The 21298-nt window shown below is 42.8% G+C and overlaps 1 protein-coding gene across 2 annotated transcripts; it reads right to left on the bottom strand.

The window, feature by feature from the left end:
* Nucleotides 1–1506: 1506 nt before the first annotated feature.
* Nucleotides 1507–15978, bottom strand: LOC128702209 (phenoloxidase-activating factor 2). Of its 2 annotated transcripts, none has more exons than XM_053796341.1 (4): nucleotides 15839–15978; nucleotides 4840–5142; nucleotides 3689–3857; nucleotides 1507–3166 (listed from the first exon to the last, which is right to left on the bottom strand). In XM_053796341.1, the coding sequence occupies exons 2-4, from the start codon at nucleotides 5139–5141 to the stop codon at nucleotides 2369–2371; spliced, it is 1269 nt and encodes a 422-aa protein (XP_053652316.1). In that variant the 5' UTR covers nucleotide 5142; nucleotides 15839–15978; the 3' UTR covers nucleotides 1507–2368. The 2 variants fall into 2 exon arrangements, with proteins under 2 accessions (XP_053652316.1, XP_053652317.1); XM_053796342.2 differs by having other exon boundaries at nucleotides 4840–5161; nucleotides 15839–15963.
* Nucleotides 15979–21298: the final 5320 nt, after the last annotated feature.

Raw genomic sequence — 21298 nt, 5'->3', positions numbered from 1 at the left:
ATAACGTAGCTACCTCACTCCGCCAGCGGTAGCTGTGTGAAAAGCACGTCTTTGTTGACATTGCTGTGATTGGCCATAAGTGTTATACGACACAATACTAAGCATTGTTGGTCCTGAAGTAGTGTTTGATCAAAAATAAAGGTAATGTTTTTGCTAATATCTCCCAAAATAACAGTTTGCATAATCATTAACTGTTGTTGCTGGGGTATGGCTAGCTGTGAATTTGTGAGCTTAGTTTCAATGTAAAATAGTTGCATTTCTACCATATGTTCTCTCCATTACCATCTGTTACTCACAGACCAACGTGTTAACCATTGGTCCAGGCAGGTCTAACGAGATTCATCCAATAGTAATAAGTCACTGACTTTTTCGGGTTATCCTAGGTAATTTACACATGCTGCTATGAATGATAGTTTATGTAACTGTTTGTGTACCTGAATACACTTACTTCTTCTTATGACATTCCTCAGGTCACGTGCGTCTCACTCTCCGCCTATATATATAATGTCTTTCTACCTCTGTATGTTAGAAGTGATCAAGGTCCCAGGACCGAAACGTTTTCTAATAAATGTCATAGTGTTTGCTTACGTGTCTTTCTAAACCAACTTGTCGGTATTTATTACCACGGTTTATACCACTTACTTAGGTATATTACTACATGCCAAGTTGGATGAATCGTGTTAGACTGTCGTGAACTAGTGTTTAACACTGGTAAGCGAGTTTTTTTTGGAGTCCCACCTGTTCTCAACTGATTTCTATTCATATTTTTTTGTGCCAAGACCGCACTAGTTGCTGCTGAACAGGTCCTATTTTTTCCTCTAAATTTAAACACATAATAACGCTCGAGAAAACTAGTAATCCATATATATAGGATCGTTAAAATATATCACTAAAGAAGCCAGGTTGTCCTTTGGCTCAGTTGGTAGTGCACACAGATCACATACTAAGTGTCCGGGGTTCGATCCCGACACGGACATGTTCCCTTGTACCTGCTGCCCCTGTTCACCTAACAGTAAGTAGGTACGTGGGTGTTAATCGACTGTTGTGGGTCGCATCCAGAGGGACAAGATTAAAGGACACCGGTGGAAATAAGTCATCGATGACGCATTGAATACTAGGTTATCCTGGGTGGCTAACCCTCCGAGTTAAAAATCTCAAGAAAATCTTATAATATCCAATAATTCTACAAGTACATGATACAACTACGTATTACAACTCTGGTTATGTAAAGCATTTCAAGCAAATTAGGTTAAAGGTTAATCTTGTTCCCCAGTACAACCCACAGTAGGTACCTACTTACTGCTAGGTGAATAGAGGCAGGTGTAGGGGAAACATTCCCAACGTTTCATCCATACCGGGATCGATCCCCAGACCCTCCGTATGTGAGCTGAAGAAGCTGTCGACCAAGCCCTGGGCACTTTTCTTAAGGCAATTTCTGATTTTCTTCATGTCTTCAGCGGGTTTTAAGGCAGCTCTGTGCCGTGAGATGATAGAGGAATACAACTATTCTAAAGTTTTGAAGTTTATTTACATAAATATTGTAAGATTATATAAAAAACATTAACATTCGTACAAGACACTTAATATTAACAATTTGGTGTTGCTAAATTAGGTAATCACATTCAAATTCATCCCAGCAAGTTAAGAATTATTACAGTTGTATATGGATCATTAAAATGGCATTATACGAGTCATTGCAAGGAAGGATCTTTTATGGTGGTGAGGGACTCTCGATCCAAGGAATTACACTTGTCCTCTTTTAGGTCCAACCTTAATACCTCTTATTTACTTGTATGTGATGATAATTCGTCGATCATTAGAATGGAAAAACTGAATGTATGTCACCGCGTTTTCTTCCTAATCATATGTATTTTACATCTAAGTTCAGATAACTGACAGCAGTCTCGTCTTACTTAGAAATCCCCTCCTCTCCAGGAAGGCGCCTTGATAGTGGTGAGAGGCTGTTGATCCAAGGAAGTGGGGTCTATTCTCCATTTTCTTTGAACGTGTCGCTTCCTTCCTGCCCTGCAGCGCTGTATAGCCCTTGTGGCTTAGCGCTTCTTTTTTATAATAATAATAATTTGAACGTGATCGTCTCCCATGCCACATGATCCCCTACGGGTTTAGCACTTTCCACTGATCGTATTAATTATAAATTCCCTCTCCCCAACGCCCAGGTTGTTGCGATTCAAGATGATCTAAAATCTATGAAATCATTCTTATTCACGATACATTTTAATATTTATTACCAGAATTTATCACTAGCTTAAATCTGTCTCTGAGCAACACAAATATCGTTGCTCATCCGGTAATAAAATACTCGCCTTAATTTAGATTACAGACTAAGACCAAGACAAAACTTGTGAAATTACACACTATGATCCCAATATTTTCCGATGGAAACCCCCAGTTGGGCTAATGTTGTTTCCGAAGTCTTCTTGATCCAGTCGCTGACGTACGGTATGTTAGCATATACTCCTGGAATGCCATTTTCCCCACAACCAATGCCCCAAGCAACAATGCCCACCTGCACGTAGGTGTCTTGCGAGGCCTTACACATCAGTGGGGAGCCACCGTCACCTTTGCACGTGTCTAAGCCGGGCTCGCCTCCAGCGCAGACAAAAGATCGGTCCAGATTGAAAAAGTTTCCCAACCTGGTCTTCCTCAGAGCAGCCTGGCACTTGTCGAATGGCGTGAGACTCAATTTAATCTTTTTCAAAACATTTTGGAATTCTCCATCGCTTCCAAATTTGTCTTTGCCCCAACCTGTAGCCCAGCACTCGGCACCGAGCAAGTTCTGGTTCTGAGCAGGAAGACACACGGTGTCAATATGGGGCGCTAAGTCAAGCGGCTGATCCAAGAACAAGAGGGCATAGTCATAGTGGAGCGGGCCTGACTTGTAACCCTCGTGGATGACCACTTTGGCCACATTACGGTCCTGGTGAGGGAAGAGCTCATACTCCCGCTGAGTGTCCCACTCTCCGGCGCGGATTTTGAGTACTCCTGCATCCCAGGAGGCCACACAGTGCGCCGCAGTGAGCACAACAGATGGATGGATCAGGGAACCTCCGCACACATACAGGTTAACTGGCTTGTCAGTCGTCACAACTTCCTGACGCAACACTGCAGTCATCCATGGGAACTCTCCAAACTGGGCTTGGTTATCCTGTTTAGATAAAATGAAATCCTATTAGACCATAGAAAATCAATAACGTAATGCCATGTGGTATTCACGACCAGGTCTGTTATATCACAATGCAGTTAGTTTCTTAGAATACATGGATAGATCGTCAATGTTTTGCACTGGTGTTAGCCTATAATTGAAACTGAGGATCTATCTACTGCTTAGTAAACTGGTATCACATTTGCCACGTTCCATTTATCCGGTACAATATGTGCCTGTTCGTATAGATAAACTGAAAAGACTAGCTAATGGTTTGCCTTATGACCTGGAATTTGGTGAAATAGCCAGGCAACTGAAACCAAACACTCCAACAATGGGTTGAATCATTTCAAATAGTGCTCGTTACTCTTGTAATATGGTGGGCGAGTGGTATGGCACTTGACTTGGTATTCACCAAACTGGTGTTTATCTCCTAAAGTGTGCCTTGTTATAGGCATGATATTTATAAACATACACACACTCCCTCATTAGTACTGCACAAGTGACTAATAAATGAACATTAACCTTAAATCCAAGGATCCGGGCGTTGACTCCTTGAGGATTACGACGACCACAGGCTGAGGAGTATTGCTCAGTAATTGGAGGGACCTTCTCTAGCGGATTATTGCAGCACACGGTTAAGAATTCTGGGCACTCGGAATTGGAGCGGCTAGTGGTGATGTTCCCTCCAAATCTGTGGCACATATATACCTCGGTCATACATTGTTTCTGGTATTAAATACGACAAATTCACAAAAAAAAAAGTGATACCATCTGTTAAGTGTTATCAAGAGGATCTTCCTCAGGGTCTGGTCTCAGGTCAGGTCTCGTAGGATGGAAAGGCAATTATTAAAGGAATAAGAAATATGAAGCACATTAAATAAAAATGCGTATAGTGAATGTAAGTAATGATGTGTAAGACTTGCCTCCCATCTTACGTATTATGATACAGAAAGAAAAGATCAGCACTCCTGCTAGAGTGCAAAATATTTAGCATGTTGCCATTTCACACTCATTTGATAAAACTAGCACTTTTGACTACCGCCCACAAGATAGGTAAGGGGTGCGTAATACAGATACTAAACTACTAAAACTAAATTTCCTACCAACCTCAACAGACAATTTCGCCAAAATGAAAGTAAAACCAATTTTAAACTTTATTTAAGTATCGGTCACATTCTCAAGGAACATTACTTAAATTTATCAGTATTTGGGAACTGGTACAAATAAGCAATACGTTTGTTGTATATACATTATTTTGATTACAAATGGGTACACCCATTATGTTGCTACCTCATTATTATTGATGGTATACACTATACAGTACCGATAAATTGAATATGAAGCATATGCAACAAGTATCTTTATTACTGAAATATTTCGCCTACATGATAGGTTTCCTCACAGTTGAATGCAGAATATAATACTGAAGACAGTAAAAGTAATTTTGAGGTGATCAGTTCCTCAGCCTTGACAGGCGGTCAGAATCTTCTACTTTCTCCAGTGTTATATTCACCTGTTTTCGACTAAAGAAACCTGTTGTGCAGGCGAAACGTTTCAGCAGTGAGATACACAAGTGTTGTATGTTCTATTCTTGTATTATTCTATATGATAGTTATATTTTGAGAACAAAAGCTGACACCTACTTGTGCAACTGACGCCGGAAAATGACGTACCTTATATCGATAAGTCCAGCACCATCAGTAATGATGTCACCCTCTTTACACAAGTAATAAGGTACACATGTGCCTACACCATTGTTGCAGCTAGTGTAGGTAAGATCACCCAGTGCCGCTTCGTTTCTTATAACCACTGGGTTGGTCACTTCAGAAGTAGCAGGTGTTTCCGGATTCGAGCCGTCTTGGCTGGTGCAACCTGGTACCCACCAGAAGCATTCTTCACCGGCTGCCTGCCGACGTTCTCTGGCAGTGACACAAACCACTGCCAGTACTGTTACCATTGATGATAGCCACCTCATCCTGTAAGCAAATAATAATACTACAAAACTAAACATGGTCATATGCTACGTTAGAACTTATAAAATATTTTCTGCTTGTATCCTACTACGTTACAAATTATACATAAAATATTTCCTGCTTGTATCCTATTACAACTAATCTTAATGGATGAGGGGGAGGGGAGGAGGAAGGTTTCTTGATGCCAGTGAATGGCTTGTCTTGCTGCCAGAGGTTAACGTCTTACATATGATAGTTACATTGTAGAAATAACAGGTTACGACATTGTCATATTCTACCTCACAGGATGAGTTTCCTACATTAGGGTAAGTGAGTCTCAGCTCAAGCTGGGAAGCTTTATTTAAGGGTTGCCACTCTCCTGTTCCATCATCTTAACCTCAGCTTATCTTCTCGCTAAGCTTGTATGCATAGATAATATATTAGGCACAAAGCCCGTGGCCTATGAAAATGTTTTATGCTTTCCAAAATTTCGTATGAATAAAAAATACAAAATAATTTGCTTTATTTGTACTGTATACAACGTATAGCCCCCACAGGGACCTATATATTGCATATAATGGAAAGTCTTTTTCTACCCTAAGAGACTACGAAACTAATCTTCCCCTGCCTATGGAGATTTGCAATTATTTTTTTTCATTATAACCCAAACATATATTCGACTTAAACACAAAAATATATATAACTGGTGTATATAAAAATGTACATGTCCTTTGAAGATTATATTTACGAAGAAGCGCTAAACACGTAAGGGTCACAGTGTAGACAGCCTGTACTGTCTGCACAGACAGCCCATGCTGTCTGCCAGCTTAGTTCATATTTCGCGCCACTCAAGTGCTGCCATCTATAGGCCTTGCCACTTCAGTATGCCCAGACTTGCCTCGCTCTCACTCTCACAGCGGCCTGGCATCAAGACACAAGTACTCCCAGCTCTCTCTCGTGGGCATGGCCCTGCCCGGGCCATGGGCACAAACACACAAGCCTGTGTAACCCACCACTACTTAACAATAAACTAAGAAGCCTCCGAAGAAGTATATCATTTAACTACCCGCTCTACAGCTACCAAACAAGCCCGTTATAAATGGTGACAGCGGTGCTTGCAGCATGTGTTTGCCTGGAGAGAGAGGGAGAGGTATGAAGTCATCTTCACTTCATCACCCTACACAAGAAGCATCCGTCTCTCAACGAGTTATCCTGATGTCGTGTCTGCACGTTTGAGCATCCAGACACAGGTACAAGCAGGATCCAGCCGAAATTTGCCGAAATTCTCCGAGAATTGTGAGTGGCGTCCCAGCGTCTCACGCTACAGTGTCCCACGCTGTTTCTCAAGTCACGTGTTCAGCGTCACTTGTATGTTGCTGTTGTTCAGCTCAGCACAGCTGTTTCAGCAAGCCAGAGGTGAGTTTTGTGGTGATTTCTGCGTCCAGTGTGAGCTTCTCCACGTGGTTGTGGGTGGAGGAGGAGGAGGAGGAGGAATGGCTAGATGCTCGCCCTGCCATACACTCACCACGCTCCTAGCCTACCATACACCACTCACCACTGCCCACTCCCTCTGCTGTGTTTTCTGCTGTTTTTCGTGTGAATTCATTGCCAGTGCTGTGTATCCGAGTGCCCGAGGCCACTCGAAGCTACGTGGATTACGACGTCACGTGGGTGTGGCCGATGTCACGTAGACCTACAAAGCCACGTGAGTTACCAGATGTCCCAGGCCTCATGCTGTGGTCTGCTGCCCGCATCACATCGACGCCACCCACGATGCTGCCCGACTTCATGACGTCACGATGTCTGCCTGACGTCACCTCGAGATGTCTGCTGACGTCACCTCACGATGTCTGCTGACGTCACCTCTCGATGTCTGCCTGACGTCACCTCACGTTGTCTGCTGACGTCACAGTGCTGCTGACGTCACCTTGCGACATCACGCCTGACATCACATGATGTCACATCGAGTGTTCTAGTAATTATTTCAGTATTGTCGAGAAGATTGAGAGAAAATATATGTCGTGTGTTAATTAATTCCTCTCAGTCAGTGTTCTCACATTTTAGTATGTCTTAGTCAGTTTTATGCGCAGAAAAGCATCATTTGCTAGTTAAGCCATGTTGTACCGTATGTACAGCGGTGTGTTTTTAAAGTTCCGTGTGTCCAGTGAGGTCTGTGGTCAGACCCTTGAGTTGTACCACTAAGTCACCCGTGACCAGTGTGTTTGACAGCTGATTTCTCAGCCCTGAGCGTATGAGCCCCCTTGTACAGAAAGCTTTTATGCTCGTCGCTCGTGATGTTCTGTAGAATCGTACCTGCTACGATTCCCATCGAGATTTGTTTCACTTCACCTCCAGACCTTCAGAGTGCAGTTATATGTAGAGAAACAAGTCTGGGGACGCTTAGACTAACCTCTGCTATAACTCCACCTGTCGAGAGATGATACTCGTCAAGCCGCAGCCAGGCCTGTCGGCAGGCGCTGTGTCAGCCTCGTGTCACAAGCTTCAGTGAGCAGCCTGCACAAAGAAGATGTCACTTTGACTGCTAGCTCTCTCACTGCAGTCTGGTGTATGATGTTACGACTCCCAGATGTTTCGCCCAGTCGTCTCTGCCACGACTCGCTCCACAACTCGCTCCACGCTCGCCGGCAGTGATAGCCCAGCGACAGTACCAGTCGAGAAGTGTCCTCCTGAGTCGCTTGCCAGAAGTCCTGCCCAGTTGCCGAGTTTTGTCGACGCCTCACTCGAGGGCACCAGCATGTCGTGCCCCAGGTTGAGTGAAAACCTGCAGCGACTCCTACGATGACTGCTTCACCGTTCCAGAGACCGTACCCTGTTACGTCACAGCTCAGCCGCAGCGATGTCTCCCGTGTTGCAGTATCTGTCCAGACGCAGGAAGGCGTGCAGTGATGCACTTCGATGCTCATTGCCTATGACCACGATGTTTAGCACACCCCACATGTTTTTTCTTCCCTCCCTGTAGGAAGTTTTTTTTCCATGTCCATATGTATATATATGTTTTTATTTTGTGTTCTGTGCCCTGTTCCTACGAGAGAGAGACCGAGTTTCTTTTACTACCAGTATTGTCGCGTCGGGACGACGCGCGATAGGTGGCCGAGCGTATGTAGACAGCCTGTACTGTCTGCACAGACAGCCCATGCTGTCTGCCAGCTTAGTTCATATTTCGCGCCACTCAAGTGCTGCCATCTATAGGCCTTGCCACTTCAGTATGCCCAGACTTGCCTCGCTCTCACTCTCACAGCGGCCTGGCATCAAGACACAAGTACTCCCAGCTCTCTCTCGTGGGCATGGCCCTGCCCGGGCCATGGGCACAAACACACAAGCCTGTGTAACCCACCACTACTTAACAATAAACTAAGAAGCCTCCGAAGAAGTATATCATTTAACTACCCGCTCTACAGCTACCAAACAGCCCCGTTATAACAGCGCCCTCGGAATGGGAAGCAATCAGGTCTGATTCGAGGAGAGGGAAGCTCAAATTCCTTAGGCCCAAAAACCCTTCGCCAGCATCAGTGTATCCTTTAAATGGTAGAGGTTTGAGAAGTAGGCATGTGTGAGCGTGCTAAATCAGAGCGGAGGCCAGCGTTTTTTGGGATCTGACGTTCCTCTTTGACAATGACGACGCTAATATCTATGAAGGTATTCAGGAAAACCTGTTATAACATCCACACTTGGGTTTTAGGAAGTGAAAAACAGTACATTAATTGCGCTTTTTAAATCTGATGGGTATGTTGTGGGTAGGTGGGTCATCAGTGGTCAGTAACAGAAGTGCTGTTGTGGAAGGACAATATGGCCACCAGTGGTCAGTGTGATGTCTTCTTACATGAGAAAACCTAACTTAACCCAGGGCTCGACTACGTCCCCGTCCAGGTTGATAAGTACGACACATGTGCAACAGTTGGGAATCTTTATTGTTGAGACGTTTCGCCTGCACGGTAGGCGACTTCACTCGAATACAGAGTATAGGTTGAAGGCAGCAGACGAGGTAAAGATGATCATTTCAGCCTCCAGGCTGAGAGACTGACACTCTCCAACTATTTCTACAAGGTTGATGGACTGATGATATCATCATTACCGCGTCATTTCTGCTGCCTTCAACCTATACTCTGTAGAGACATAAACACATAAGCAGTTTAATGTGATCCTTTATTGACAACGTTTCGCCCACGCAGTGGACTTTTTCAAGTCACAAACAGATCTACCTGGGGAGGAAGGTACGTGAGTATTTGAAGTCAGGTTCAGAATGTTGAGGTCAGGTGGAGAATGCTGCATCTTATGATCTACCGGGTGGGGTTATAGTCTAAAATCTTGGGTAGCTTGGAAGGGGTATTGGATAAGTTGTGGGCAGACCTTCTGCAGTGTTCTATGTTCTTATGTGGGATAGCGATGAAGAAGTTTCTTGGCAAGTGGTTCAGCTATGTTATAGAAGCCATTGTTCTGGTTGAAATTGTTGGTTATAGAGATAAGCGATGATTCCAGGATTCTTAGGTATTGAGTGTTGTCTTCTGTGGCGATAAGTCTTGAGTTTCTGTAGTTAATTAAATGGTTGTGTGAATTGCGATGTTGTACACAGGCATTCCTTGTATCGTCAGTCCTGCTTGAGTATTGGTGTTCTGAAATACGTGTTTGGAGGTCTCTTGATGTTTCGCCCACGTATAATTTGTTGCAGTCATTACAAGGGATTATGTATACCCCTGCAGAGGTTGGAAACTTGTCCTGTCTACTACTGGTGATGTCCTTGATGGTCGTGGTTGTGGAGGTAGATACTTGGAATGAGGTATTGGAAAAGATGCTGGAAACATGTTTGGCAATGTTTCCATTGTGTCGGTATTTTATACCATTTATTTTCATCTATACTCTGTATTTGAGTGAAGAAGCCTACCGTGTGGTCTTAACGTCTCAGCAATAAAGATGCTTAACTGTTGCACATAGGTCGTACTCATCAACTTGTCGGTATTTTATACCAAGGTATGTAGCTACGCCCAGGATAAGTAGCCATGCCCAGGGCTACTTCATCTTGACTACCCACTTTGAGTTAATATGAGGAAGGGACGGCAAAGTAGTTGAAGTCACATGAAACATTGTAAGTCTTTATTATGACAACGTTTCGGTCAAGGAAATATCTTTCAAGTACAAAGAAAACATTTAAACCATCTAGCGAGGTGAAGTGTGAACCTAAGTCTCTGCGGCTCAGTGATGCGTGTGAAGGCAGACAGGTATCAATGTCTGGCTACTCTACCAACAAGTCCTCAAGTTCTATCGGTTCACTAACGCGTTTACGTCTGTTACTTTTTGATCGATCCAAACCGAACACAGAATTAAATATTACTTGTTTAAGGGTTAGACTAAGCTCAAAGTATCCAAAAATGACTCGCTAGCAATTTAAATTAAATCAACGGAAGGTAACTTTGCAACCTGGGAGACACGAGCTTTGTTTATTCATAAAAAACAATAAGTTCCATATTTACAAAAGGATGGGCTGATTCTAAACCTGGATGGCTGGAACGATAATGAGGGCGTTCCCCTGGGCAGTGAGACGTAGCCAGGCCTCGAATCCCAGTCGATGTTTCATGTTTCATACTTAAATAAAACTATGGCAATATGATCTCATAACCTTGAGTAGGTTGGCTGGGCTGGGTGTTAGGGGGTGGTAGCGACGTCACACGATAACAATACCATAAAAAAAACTGGTTTGACAACATCAGTACAGAGTTGCTGCTTTGCCACTACACCACATCACACTTTCCAAACTACATATCCACATCTTTAGTAGGATCTGTTACTGTGTACTGATACAGCTGGATAGAGATGCATTAATATTCGTGCAAATACTGCTACACCACCAGTGTCCTAAAACCAACGTTAATTTTTTACATACAGTTTTAAGCAAATTTCTTGATGTATGTTATTCTGGTTTGGTTCGGTTTCATTGTATTCTCAGCGTCACACATCCGACGTTCTTTAGCCAAAGTGAGATACGTTCCTTAAGAGGATGGGTAGCCACTGTCATGCCCTAACAAAGCAGGTGGTCAACGAATCGTAGTACTGTGTTAATTAAGAACCTGCTGGACTCAACAAGGAAATTTCAGTATTTTCATCGTCCTCTTCTTCAGTCTTACTCTTCCTTGTATTCCTTCTCATTATTTTTCTCTTCTTCCTCCGTCTTGGGTTATGTACACTGCTAGGAATGTGGAAGCAGTAACAGTATATATGTAATACCGACAAGATGATGTGTTATTCTGATACATGGAAAACACCAGGGTTTCTTTATTCTGAAGACGTTTCGCCAATCAACTGTTTCATCAATCCAATACATAGTAGTCTTGACTAAGGTCATCGATGAACACCTTCATCTAGGCTGAGGAACTAATTACCTCGTCTTCTCTTGTCTTCAGTTTCAATTCCGTCAAATAACCTCTGTAATGAACTGATAAAAATCACTGGGTGGCGAAACGTCTTCAGAATAAATATACCCAGGTGTTGCTAATGTGTCTTGTTTATCACTAAGAATCTAGTGACCACTATGAGTTGTCAATTATCAAACTATACACTACAAACATACGCCTACAACCCTCGACCTATTCTTTAACTTAAAATCTTATATTTACAGAACAGATGTAAATGACTGCGAAACTAATTTTGCTAGAATGTAGAAAAAAATAGAGAAATGAAAAAAAAAAAAAATTCACTATCAGCGTTAAAATTGGAACGTGCAGTGATGATTCGGTAACCGCACCTAAGAAACTAGTAAATAATATAGAAAATGCCCATAGATACGCTGCACAATAGTTCTGCACACTAACAACAACAGTTCTACTCCTGTAGTTATAAATAGTTAATCACTTTCAGAGGGGTGGGCGGACTTCATATTCCTTGATTGCAAGAATGCATTGGACACTTCACCTTCGACCGACGCCTGTCAGCCAGAAGTGGTCAGACATAGTCTTCCAGGAGCTCGGGCCCAGGCCGTCACTAATGACCCTACTGAAACCCAGTTTTTAGTTGGTGCTTTTGAGAAAGGCTTCATAGGCACACCAGAATGAAGACAACTGAGGAACCCTTCATCTTCGCCAGTAGTCACTGGATACACTATTGTATAACAAGAGTAGACACTTGTCTGTTGCTACCTGTTGCGTCACTGTTTTTGGGTCAACGGCACCCAGTTGCCTAATACTGTAACAATCGTTTGCGCCCAGCCATAGCACCAGAATCACCGAGCCACAGCCATAAGATCAACAACGGTGTCTCCGCTTTTATACCGACGACTTAAAAGTTACACTTGTTTCGTATGATTAAGTGTTAAGACTCTCCTGACGAGCACCTGACACTACCACTCAACTCAAGACAAATGAACAAATTAGAAAACTAGGATAACATGAAAGTTAAAACAACGGATAAAAGAATATTTAAATAAAACAGTGAGAAGTAGGTATCTAAATGAATGAACATTTACGTAATCACCTCGTAAACTCATACAGTTATCCTTGACATTGATTACAGATAATGCAAAACTAATAAAGAGGGTCAAAACAGAGGATATCTGCTTAAAAGTATATGACATGCCAAAAACCATGAAATGTTTAGAAAACATAAATGTTAGTGGTGTACGCATAATAAAACGTGTAGATAAATCATAACAACCCTCAATATTTTATGCAAAGTGATTCCCAGAGATAAGAATTTATTAATTATGAAGAAAATACAAAATAATGATTGTCCTTGTTAGGTAAGACACATATGCAACAGTTAGGTATCTTTATTATGAAACGTTTCGCCTACACAGTAGGCTTCTTCAGTCAAGTACAGAAAAGTTGATAGAAGCAGAAGATACTTGAAGACGATGTAATCAGTCTGATGGACTGATTACATCGTCTTCAAGCATCTTCTGCTTCTATCAACTTTTCTGTACTTGACTGAAGAAGCCTACTGTGTAGGCGAAACGTTTCATAATAAAGATACCTAACTGTTGCATATGTGTCTTACCTAACAACCTGTCGGTATTTTATACCATTTTAATGTTCAATGATTGTCCTTGTTGGTTTAGAGCTCAAAAAGAGATGACGTAACCACATATAAGATCATAAAAGGATTCGTTAAGAAAAATTTATTTTTTATCAGTATCAGTAAGAACAAGAGGCTATAATAGAAAATAGTGAACAGGGAAATATCGAAACGGCAATAAAATATTTTCCTGGGAAATAGTGACAGACTGCAGGAAAGGGCCTCTGGAAACTTTTAAAAATATATTCAACATATTAAGCTGAAAACAACGGCACTCCAAGCATACATCTTTACTGCCACCAGCATGGAGTTCAACATATAATTATATGGTCGCGCCTTACACACCTTATACAGACCAGAGGCCAAACAGGAACAAGAGGGCTAGTAGCACTGATTCTGTATTAAATACAAGTTTACTTAGAAAGCTAAAGAAGCAAGCCAAGGTAACAGATAAAAAGCTGTAAAGGACGAAGTACCGGGATGGGAAATACCCAGTGAAGCTCCGCAAGGTCAGTGTTGGGCGTCATATTTTTCCTAGTGTATATTATGGCCTCACAGTTGCAAGAAACGCTTTCATATTTGTGTGGCGGATGATACCAAAATAATATAAGTTGAAATTGTAGATGATAGAAGACTGCAGGAAGGCTCGCACAGACTTTACGTATGGTAGAACAAATTATTAATAAGGATTCACCTTAACAAAAACAGTTATGGAGTTGGTACACGGGACAGACCAAAGACACAGTACCGTCTCTGGGAAAGGTGAGCTTACGAAAAGTTAAAAAATTGGAATAACCATTAACACCAAATCTGCTTCTTAAGAATATTAAATAACATTGCATTACAACCTGAAACCATACCACGGGCGCGGATAGAACCTGCAATCAGTGTCTCAAAACACCAGACCATCGCGTTAGCCACTGGACCAGCTAGCCACAATAAGATTCGTCCAACTAGGTATATTTCTACACCATAGGAAGGTTAGCATAGGCACCACTGTGACCACAAATGCAAGTTTTTACGCGACGGTCTGGAGTTTTGAGACACACTGATTGCGGGTTCTATCCCCACCCGTAGTATGGTTTGTTTGCAATCGTGTCATTACGATTTCGTGAATCATTACAACCTGAGCTCGCAAAAAAATATCAATGGCAATCAGGAAACTATGCATATATACGTTCAGAAAACAGTGGACCCTCGAATTTAGTCCTGCCTTTTCTGTATGCAAAACTATTTTTATTATCTATAAAATGTATTTTTTGTTAATATTTTTGGGTGTCTGGAATGGTTTAATTGGATTTACATTATTTCCTATGGGAAATATTAACAAAAAATACATTTTATAGATAAAAAATAGTTTTGCATACAGAAAAGGCAGGACTAAATTCGAGGGTCCACTGTATTCATCTCATACATGCAACCCATTCTCGAGCTTGCAAAGCAGGTGTGGAATCCCCACTTAGTAAAATCAAGTTCTAGAATGTCCCCACTGTACCCGTATTCATTTTCAGATATAACCTCATATAGTAGGCTAATGAATAAGTTCCCAGAAGAGGAAGAGTATACCAAAAATAATGGAAACTTTATAAAGCTGTATGACAAACTAAATGTGAAGACTGAACAAAATAATAGCTGTTAGTGCTACTACAAGTTGGTAATTAGAGATGCACGTCACTGACTCGAGTCCTGTTACATGCCTCCTGGCAGGTGTACCCATGCAGACTATATCACCTTTGTTTCCAGAAGTCCTGACCCTTCAACGGAGGTTCTTGAAAGTCGGTGAAAGGGCTCTTGGTCCAAGGAATTAGAGCTACCCCCCTCCACTGATCATGAGCTGTATGACTCCTAAGGGCTTAGTGTTTCCCCAATAATATAATCATTATTAGTAACAATCCGTCAGTTTCAGCTGACAGTTGTAGTACACCCATGTAAATTAATTACTATTTAATAGGGGACCGCTAAACTCATAGGGCTCATGCAGCGCCTGGGGTGATGGGGGAAACTGAAGGCATTTGGGCTCGATTCAAGGAACTGGAGCACAAGTCCATTTCCTTGGATCAAGAACCCCTCACCAGCATCAAGGAACCTCCCTTCAGGGGGATCTCGTGTATCCTGGGAACGTGCTCGTTCAAGTTCTTGTACGCCGATATATTTCTTCCCATTCCCTAGCTGTGCCTAAAAACCCCTCAGGGAAGGTTCCTTGATGTTGGTGAGGGGCTCTTGATTTAGGGAATTAGATCTGTGCTCCAGTTTCCCGAATTAAGCCTGAATGCCTTCCACATCCCCCCCAGGCGCTGTATAATCCTACGGGTTTAGCGCTTCCCCTTTGATTATAATAATAATGTGCCTAAAAACTTGTTCAGGTTGCAATTTCCTCAGAATACTCGGATGACGCAAAATGCGAAACAACATTAACGTATGATTAATAATTTTATTATTTTATTGAAGTCGCGGCTGTAACAAGTCACAATTATATAATCCTCATACCTAGAAACTCATGATGTTTCATTCTCTCCTGGACCATTATTGTCCAGTCACAACTGTAGCAGTTGTTAAGATGTGTCTTGACAACTAGGTGCGTGTTTTTTGTGACTTCCATGATCATGCTTTAGTGAGACAGTGAGAACATCACAGATATGAGTTACCTCCCAGTATCTTTTTTATTTATTTTTATCTAAGGAAAACTCGTTTAAAAAGTTACCTTGTAGCTGGTTATTCTTGTGAAAGCTGCGTGTCACACAACACACACACACACACACACCCTCCTTCACCCGTAATCCAGCAGTGACTGAGCTGCCATCGCTCGTGGTGCTCCTTATATGTTCCTGGCCACTTGTTCTGCCACCAATCCTGGGGAAATTTAACCTTGAAACTTTACACTGACGCTTCCACTTTTGCTGCATAAAATACATCAATATGTGTGCACTTATTAATGTTGGTTTAGAAAGACACGTGTCTTTCTAAACCAACTTGTCGGTATTTATTACCAGGGTTTATACCACTTATTAATGTGAATATTTCATCCTTGGGAAATACAGTCCATTACTGCACTTCGAAAGTTCCACAAGGAACTAAAGTTAGTCGTCATTATTGGAAATATAATTTTTATTATCAAAACTAAGCGCTAAACCCACCAGAGTCATAAAGCGCTGACTGGGGATATAAGAGACCTGGTTTCAGGTCATTCTTGGAATGGTGTGACCCTCACGAAGCGACAGTCGAGAAATATAATATACTACATAAGAAAAAATCGTGTACATGTGTGCAACAATATTCAGGTGTAGTTCTGCCGTTGATATACAACTATTAATGTGTGCAGTCAGGTGTACCTGGAGTTTACCTGGAGAGAGTTTCTGGGGTCAATGCCCCCGCGGCCCGGTCTGTGACCAGGCCTCCTGGTGGATCAGCGCCTGATCAACCAGGCTGTTGCTGCTGGCTGCACGCAAACCAACGTACGAGCCACAGCCCGGCTGATCAGGAACTGACTTTAGGTGCTTGTCCAGTGCCAGCTTGAAGACTGCCAGGGGTCTGTTGGTAATCCCCCTTATGTGTGCTGGGAGGCAGTTGAACAGTCTCGGGCCCCTGACACTTATTGTATGGTCTCTTAACGTGCTAGTGACACCCCTGCTTTTCATTGGGGGGATGGTGCATCGTCTGCCAAGTCTTTTGCTTTCGTAGTGAGTGATTTTCGTGTGCAAGTTCGGTACTAGTCCCTCTTGGATTTTCCAGGTGTATATAATCATGTATCTCTCCCTCCTGCGTTCCAGGGAATACAGGTTTAGAAACCTCAAGCGCTCCCAGTAATTGAGGTGTTTTATCTCCGTTATGCGCGCCGTGAAAGTTCTCTGTACATTTTCTAGGTCGGCAATTTCACCTGCCTTGAAAGGTGCTGTTAGAGTGCAGCAATATTCCAGCCTAGATAGAACAAGTGACCTGAAGAGTGTCATCATGGGCTTGGCCTCCCTAGTTTTGAAGGTTCTCATTATCCATCCTGTCATTTTTCTAGCAGATGCGATTGATACAATGTTATGGTCCTTGAAGGTGAGATCCTCCGACATAATCACTCCCAGGTCTTTGACGTTGGTGTTTCGCTCTATTTTGTGGCCAGAATTTGTTTTGTACTCTGATGAAGATTTAATTTCCTCATGTTTACCATATCTGAGTAATTGAAATTTCTCATCGTTGAACTTCATATTGTTTTCTGCAGCCCACTGAAAGATTTGGTTGATGTCCGCCTGGAGCCTTGCAGTGTCTGCAATGGAAGACACTGTCATGCAGATTCGGGTGTCATCTGCAAAGGAAGACACGGTGCTGTGGCTGACATCCTTGTCTATGTCGGATATGAGGATGAGGAACAAGATGGGAGCTAGTACTGTGCCTTGTGGAACAGAGCTTTTCACCGTAGCTGCCTCGGACTTTACTCTGTTGACGACTACTCTCTGTGTTCTGTTAGTGAGGAAATTATAGATCCATCGACCGACTTTTCCTGTTATTCCTTTAGCGCGCATTTTGTGCGCTATTACGCCATGGTCACACTTGTCGAAGGCTTTTGCAAAGTCTGTATATATTACATCTGCATTCTTTTTGTCTTCTAGTGCATTTAGGACCTTGTCGTAGTGATCCAGTAGTTGAGACAGACAGGAGCGACCTGTTCTAAACCCATGTTGCTCTGGGTTGTGTAACTGATGGGTTTCTAGATGGGTGGTGATCTTGCTTCTTAGGACCCTTTCAAAGATTTTTATGATATGGGATGTTAGTGCTATTGGTCTGTAGTTCTTTGCTGTTGCTTTACTGCCCCCTTTGTGGAGTGGGGCTATGTCTGTTGTTTTTAGTAACTGAGGGACGACCCCCGTGTCCATGCTCCCTCTCCATAGGATGGAAAAGGCTCGTGATAGGGGCTTCTTGCAGTTCTTGATGAACACAGAGTTCCATGAGTCTGGCCCTGGGGCAGAGTGCATGGGAATAGGTCAGGATGCATGCTCATGTGAGGGGAAGGAATAGATCAGGATGTATGTACATGAGAGAGGATGGGATAAATTAGGATGTACGTACCTGTTAGAGCAAGGGGGGCTGGAGAGGACAGATCAGGATACATATATGAGAAGAATGGATATCTCAGAATGCACGTACATATGAGGAAGAGATACCTGGAGAGGGTTTCGGGGGTCAACGCCCCCGCGGTCCGGTCTGAGACCAGGCCTCATGGTGGATTAGGGTCTGATCAACCAGGCTGTTACTGCTGGCCTCACGTAAACCTATGTACTAACCACAGCCCTGCTGATCAAGTACTGACTTTAGGTGCCTGTCCAGTGCCTTCTTGAAAACAGACAGGGTTCTATCCCCCTGTCTGATCAGAATGCACATACATATGAGGGAGGGATATCTAAGGATGCATGTACACATGAAGGGATAGATCAGGATGAACGTACATGAGAGGAATCTTATAAGGGATGCTGGAGAGAAAAACAGGCAAGTTAGCGCCTGGAAGCTGCAGCGACTCAAGGCTTCACAATATACTCAGAAAATCCCAATCGTCATCCCTTAGCTCCTCCTCCCTCCTGACGTCATAACTTTTACTTGTGTCAATACGTAACCTAAGTTACTATTGACACACATAAATTTATAGCCCATTCTTTCTGTTAATAATCACGCAGAAACAGATAAGTGAAAGTTAGCCCGAAATGCTTTGCATACAAAGAGGCTTTTGTCACCTGCACCCAACTAATATATTCCTTTGGTCGAGGTGTGTAGGTGGAAGATAGGTATTGATAGGGGGGATATTGTTAGGTAAGACACATATGCAACAGTTAGGTATTGTTTCAGACTATGGAACAATGCTCTTCTCCAGACTGAGGGACTGACCACCTCAAAACTTTAAGGGTGATGGACTGATTACATCGTCTTCAAGTCTCTTCTGCTTCTATCAACTTTTCTGTACTCGTGTAAAGTAAAAGGACACAAGTGCAACTAATGTGACATTTATTGTAGCAACGTTTCGCTCTCCAGGAGCTTTATCAAGCCATTACGTAATGGCTTGATAAAGCTCCTGGAGAGCGAAACGTTGCTACAATAAATGTCACATTAGTTGCACTTGTGTCCTTTTACTTTACATATTGTCGGTAATTCTACCAAATTTTCTGTACTCGACTGAAGAAGCCTACTGTGTAGGCGAAACGTTTCGTAATAAAGATACCTAACTGTTGCACATGTGTCTTACCTAACAACCTGTCGGTATTTTATACCATTTTAATGTTCAGGGGGGATATTGATGAGGTCTTGGGGATATCTCTCCGGGGGGAGGGACCCGCAGTAATGGATTTAAATTGGATGAGTTTGGATTTGGAAAGGACGTAGGAAAGTATTGGTTTGGAAATAGGGTAGTTGATGAGTGGAACAATCTACCTAGTTGGGTTATTGAGGCTGGAACTTTGGGTAGTTTAGAATTTGGGTTGGAAAAGTGAGTGGGTGGGAGGGGTTGGATTTGAATGAGACTTGCACATCGGAGCTTATTTCTTGGGTGGCGTTGAGGGTTGGGTTGGGCAAATGTTTTGTTAGTGGGATGAATTGTAAAGGACCTGCCTAGTATGGGCCAACAGGCCTGCTGCAGTGTTCCTCCTTTCTTATGTTCTTTGTACAACCATGTATCATGTCAAAATAAATTTATTATTATTAAAGAATCATCCACGTGTAAAAAGGTGTTTGATTCGGCGGGTTGAAGTCAGTGTCTGCAGCAGTGAATGTTAGTTGCACATATCAACACTTACACTCCAGGCAGATTGTGGGGACGAGTTGTTGCCTTGATATCTGGCTTACTCTTATACTACACCTGTTACCTGGTGTTAACCTCCGTCACACTACACTTGTTACCTGGTGTTAACCTCCGTCACACTACACCTGTTACCTGGTGTTAACCTCCGTCACACTACACTTGTTACCTGGTGTTAACCTCCGTCACACTACAATTGTTACCTGGTGTTAACCTCCGTCACACTACACTTGTTACTTGGTATTAACCTCCGTCACACTACACTTGTTACTTGGTGTTAACCTCCGTCACACTACACTTGTTACTTGGTGTTGACCTCCGTCACACTACACTTGTTACCTGGCGTTAACCTCCGTCACACTACACTTGTTACCTGGTGTTAACCTCCGTCACACTACAATTGTTACCTGGTGTTAACCTCCGTCACACTACACTTGTTACTTGGTATTAACCTCCGTCACACTACACTTGTTACCTGGTGTTAACCTCCGTCACACTACACTTGTTACTTGGTGTTAACCTCCGTCACACTACACTTGTTACCTGGTGTTAACCTCCGTCACACTACAATTGTTACCTGGTGTTAACCTCCGTCACACTACACTTGTTACTTGGTATTAACCTCCGTCACACTACACTTGTTACTTGGTGTTAACCTCCGTCACACTACACTTGTTACTTGGTGTTGACCTCCGTCACACTACACTTGTTACCTGGCGTTAACCTCCGTCACACTACACTTGTTACCTGGTGTTAACCTCCGTCACACTACAATTGTTACCTGGTGTTAACCTCCGTCACACTACACTTGTTACTTGGTATTAACCTCCGTCACACTACACTTGTTACTTGGTGTTAACCTCCGTCACACTACACTTGTTACCTGGTGTTAACCTCCGTCACACTACACTTGTTACTTGGTGTTAACCTCCGTCACACTACACTTGTTACTTGGTGTTAACCTCCGTCACACTACACTTGTTACCTGGTGTTAACCTCCGTCACACTACACTTGTTACTTGGTGTTAACCTCCGTCACACTACACTTGTTACTTGGTGTTAACCTCCGTCACACTACACTTGTTACCTGGTGTTAACCTCCGTCACACAACACTTGTTACTTGGTGTTAACCTCCGTCACACTACACTTGTTACCTGGTGTTAACCTCCGTCACACTACACTTGTTACCTGGTGTTAACCTCCGTCACACTACACTTGTTACTTGGTGTTAACCTCCGTCACACTAGTTACCTGGTGTTAACCTCCGTCACACTACACTTGATACTTGGTGTTAACCTCCGTCACACTACACTTGTTACTTGGTGTTAACCTCCGTCACACTACACTTGTTACCTGGTGTTAACCTCCGTCACACAACACTTGTTACTTGGTGT

The sequence above is a fragment of the Cherax quadricarinatus genome, chromosome 83, assembly GCF_038502225.1.
Source record: "Cherax quadricarinatus isolate ZL_2023a chromosome 83, ASM3850222v1, whole genome shotgun sequence".
Classification (NCBI taxonomy): domain Eukaryota; kingdom Metazoa; phylum Arthropoda; class Malacostraca; order Decapoda; family Parastacidae; genus Cherax; species Cherax quadricarinatus.
The sequence above is the reverse complement of the archived record's forward strand: the minus strand, read 5'-3'. Positions and strand labels throughout refer to the sequence as shown.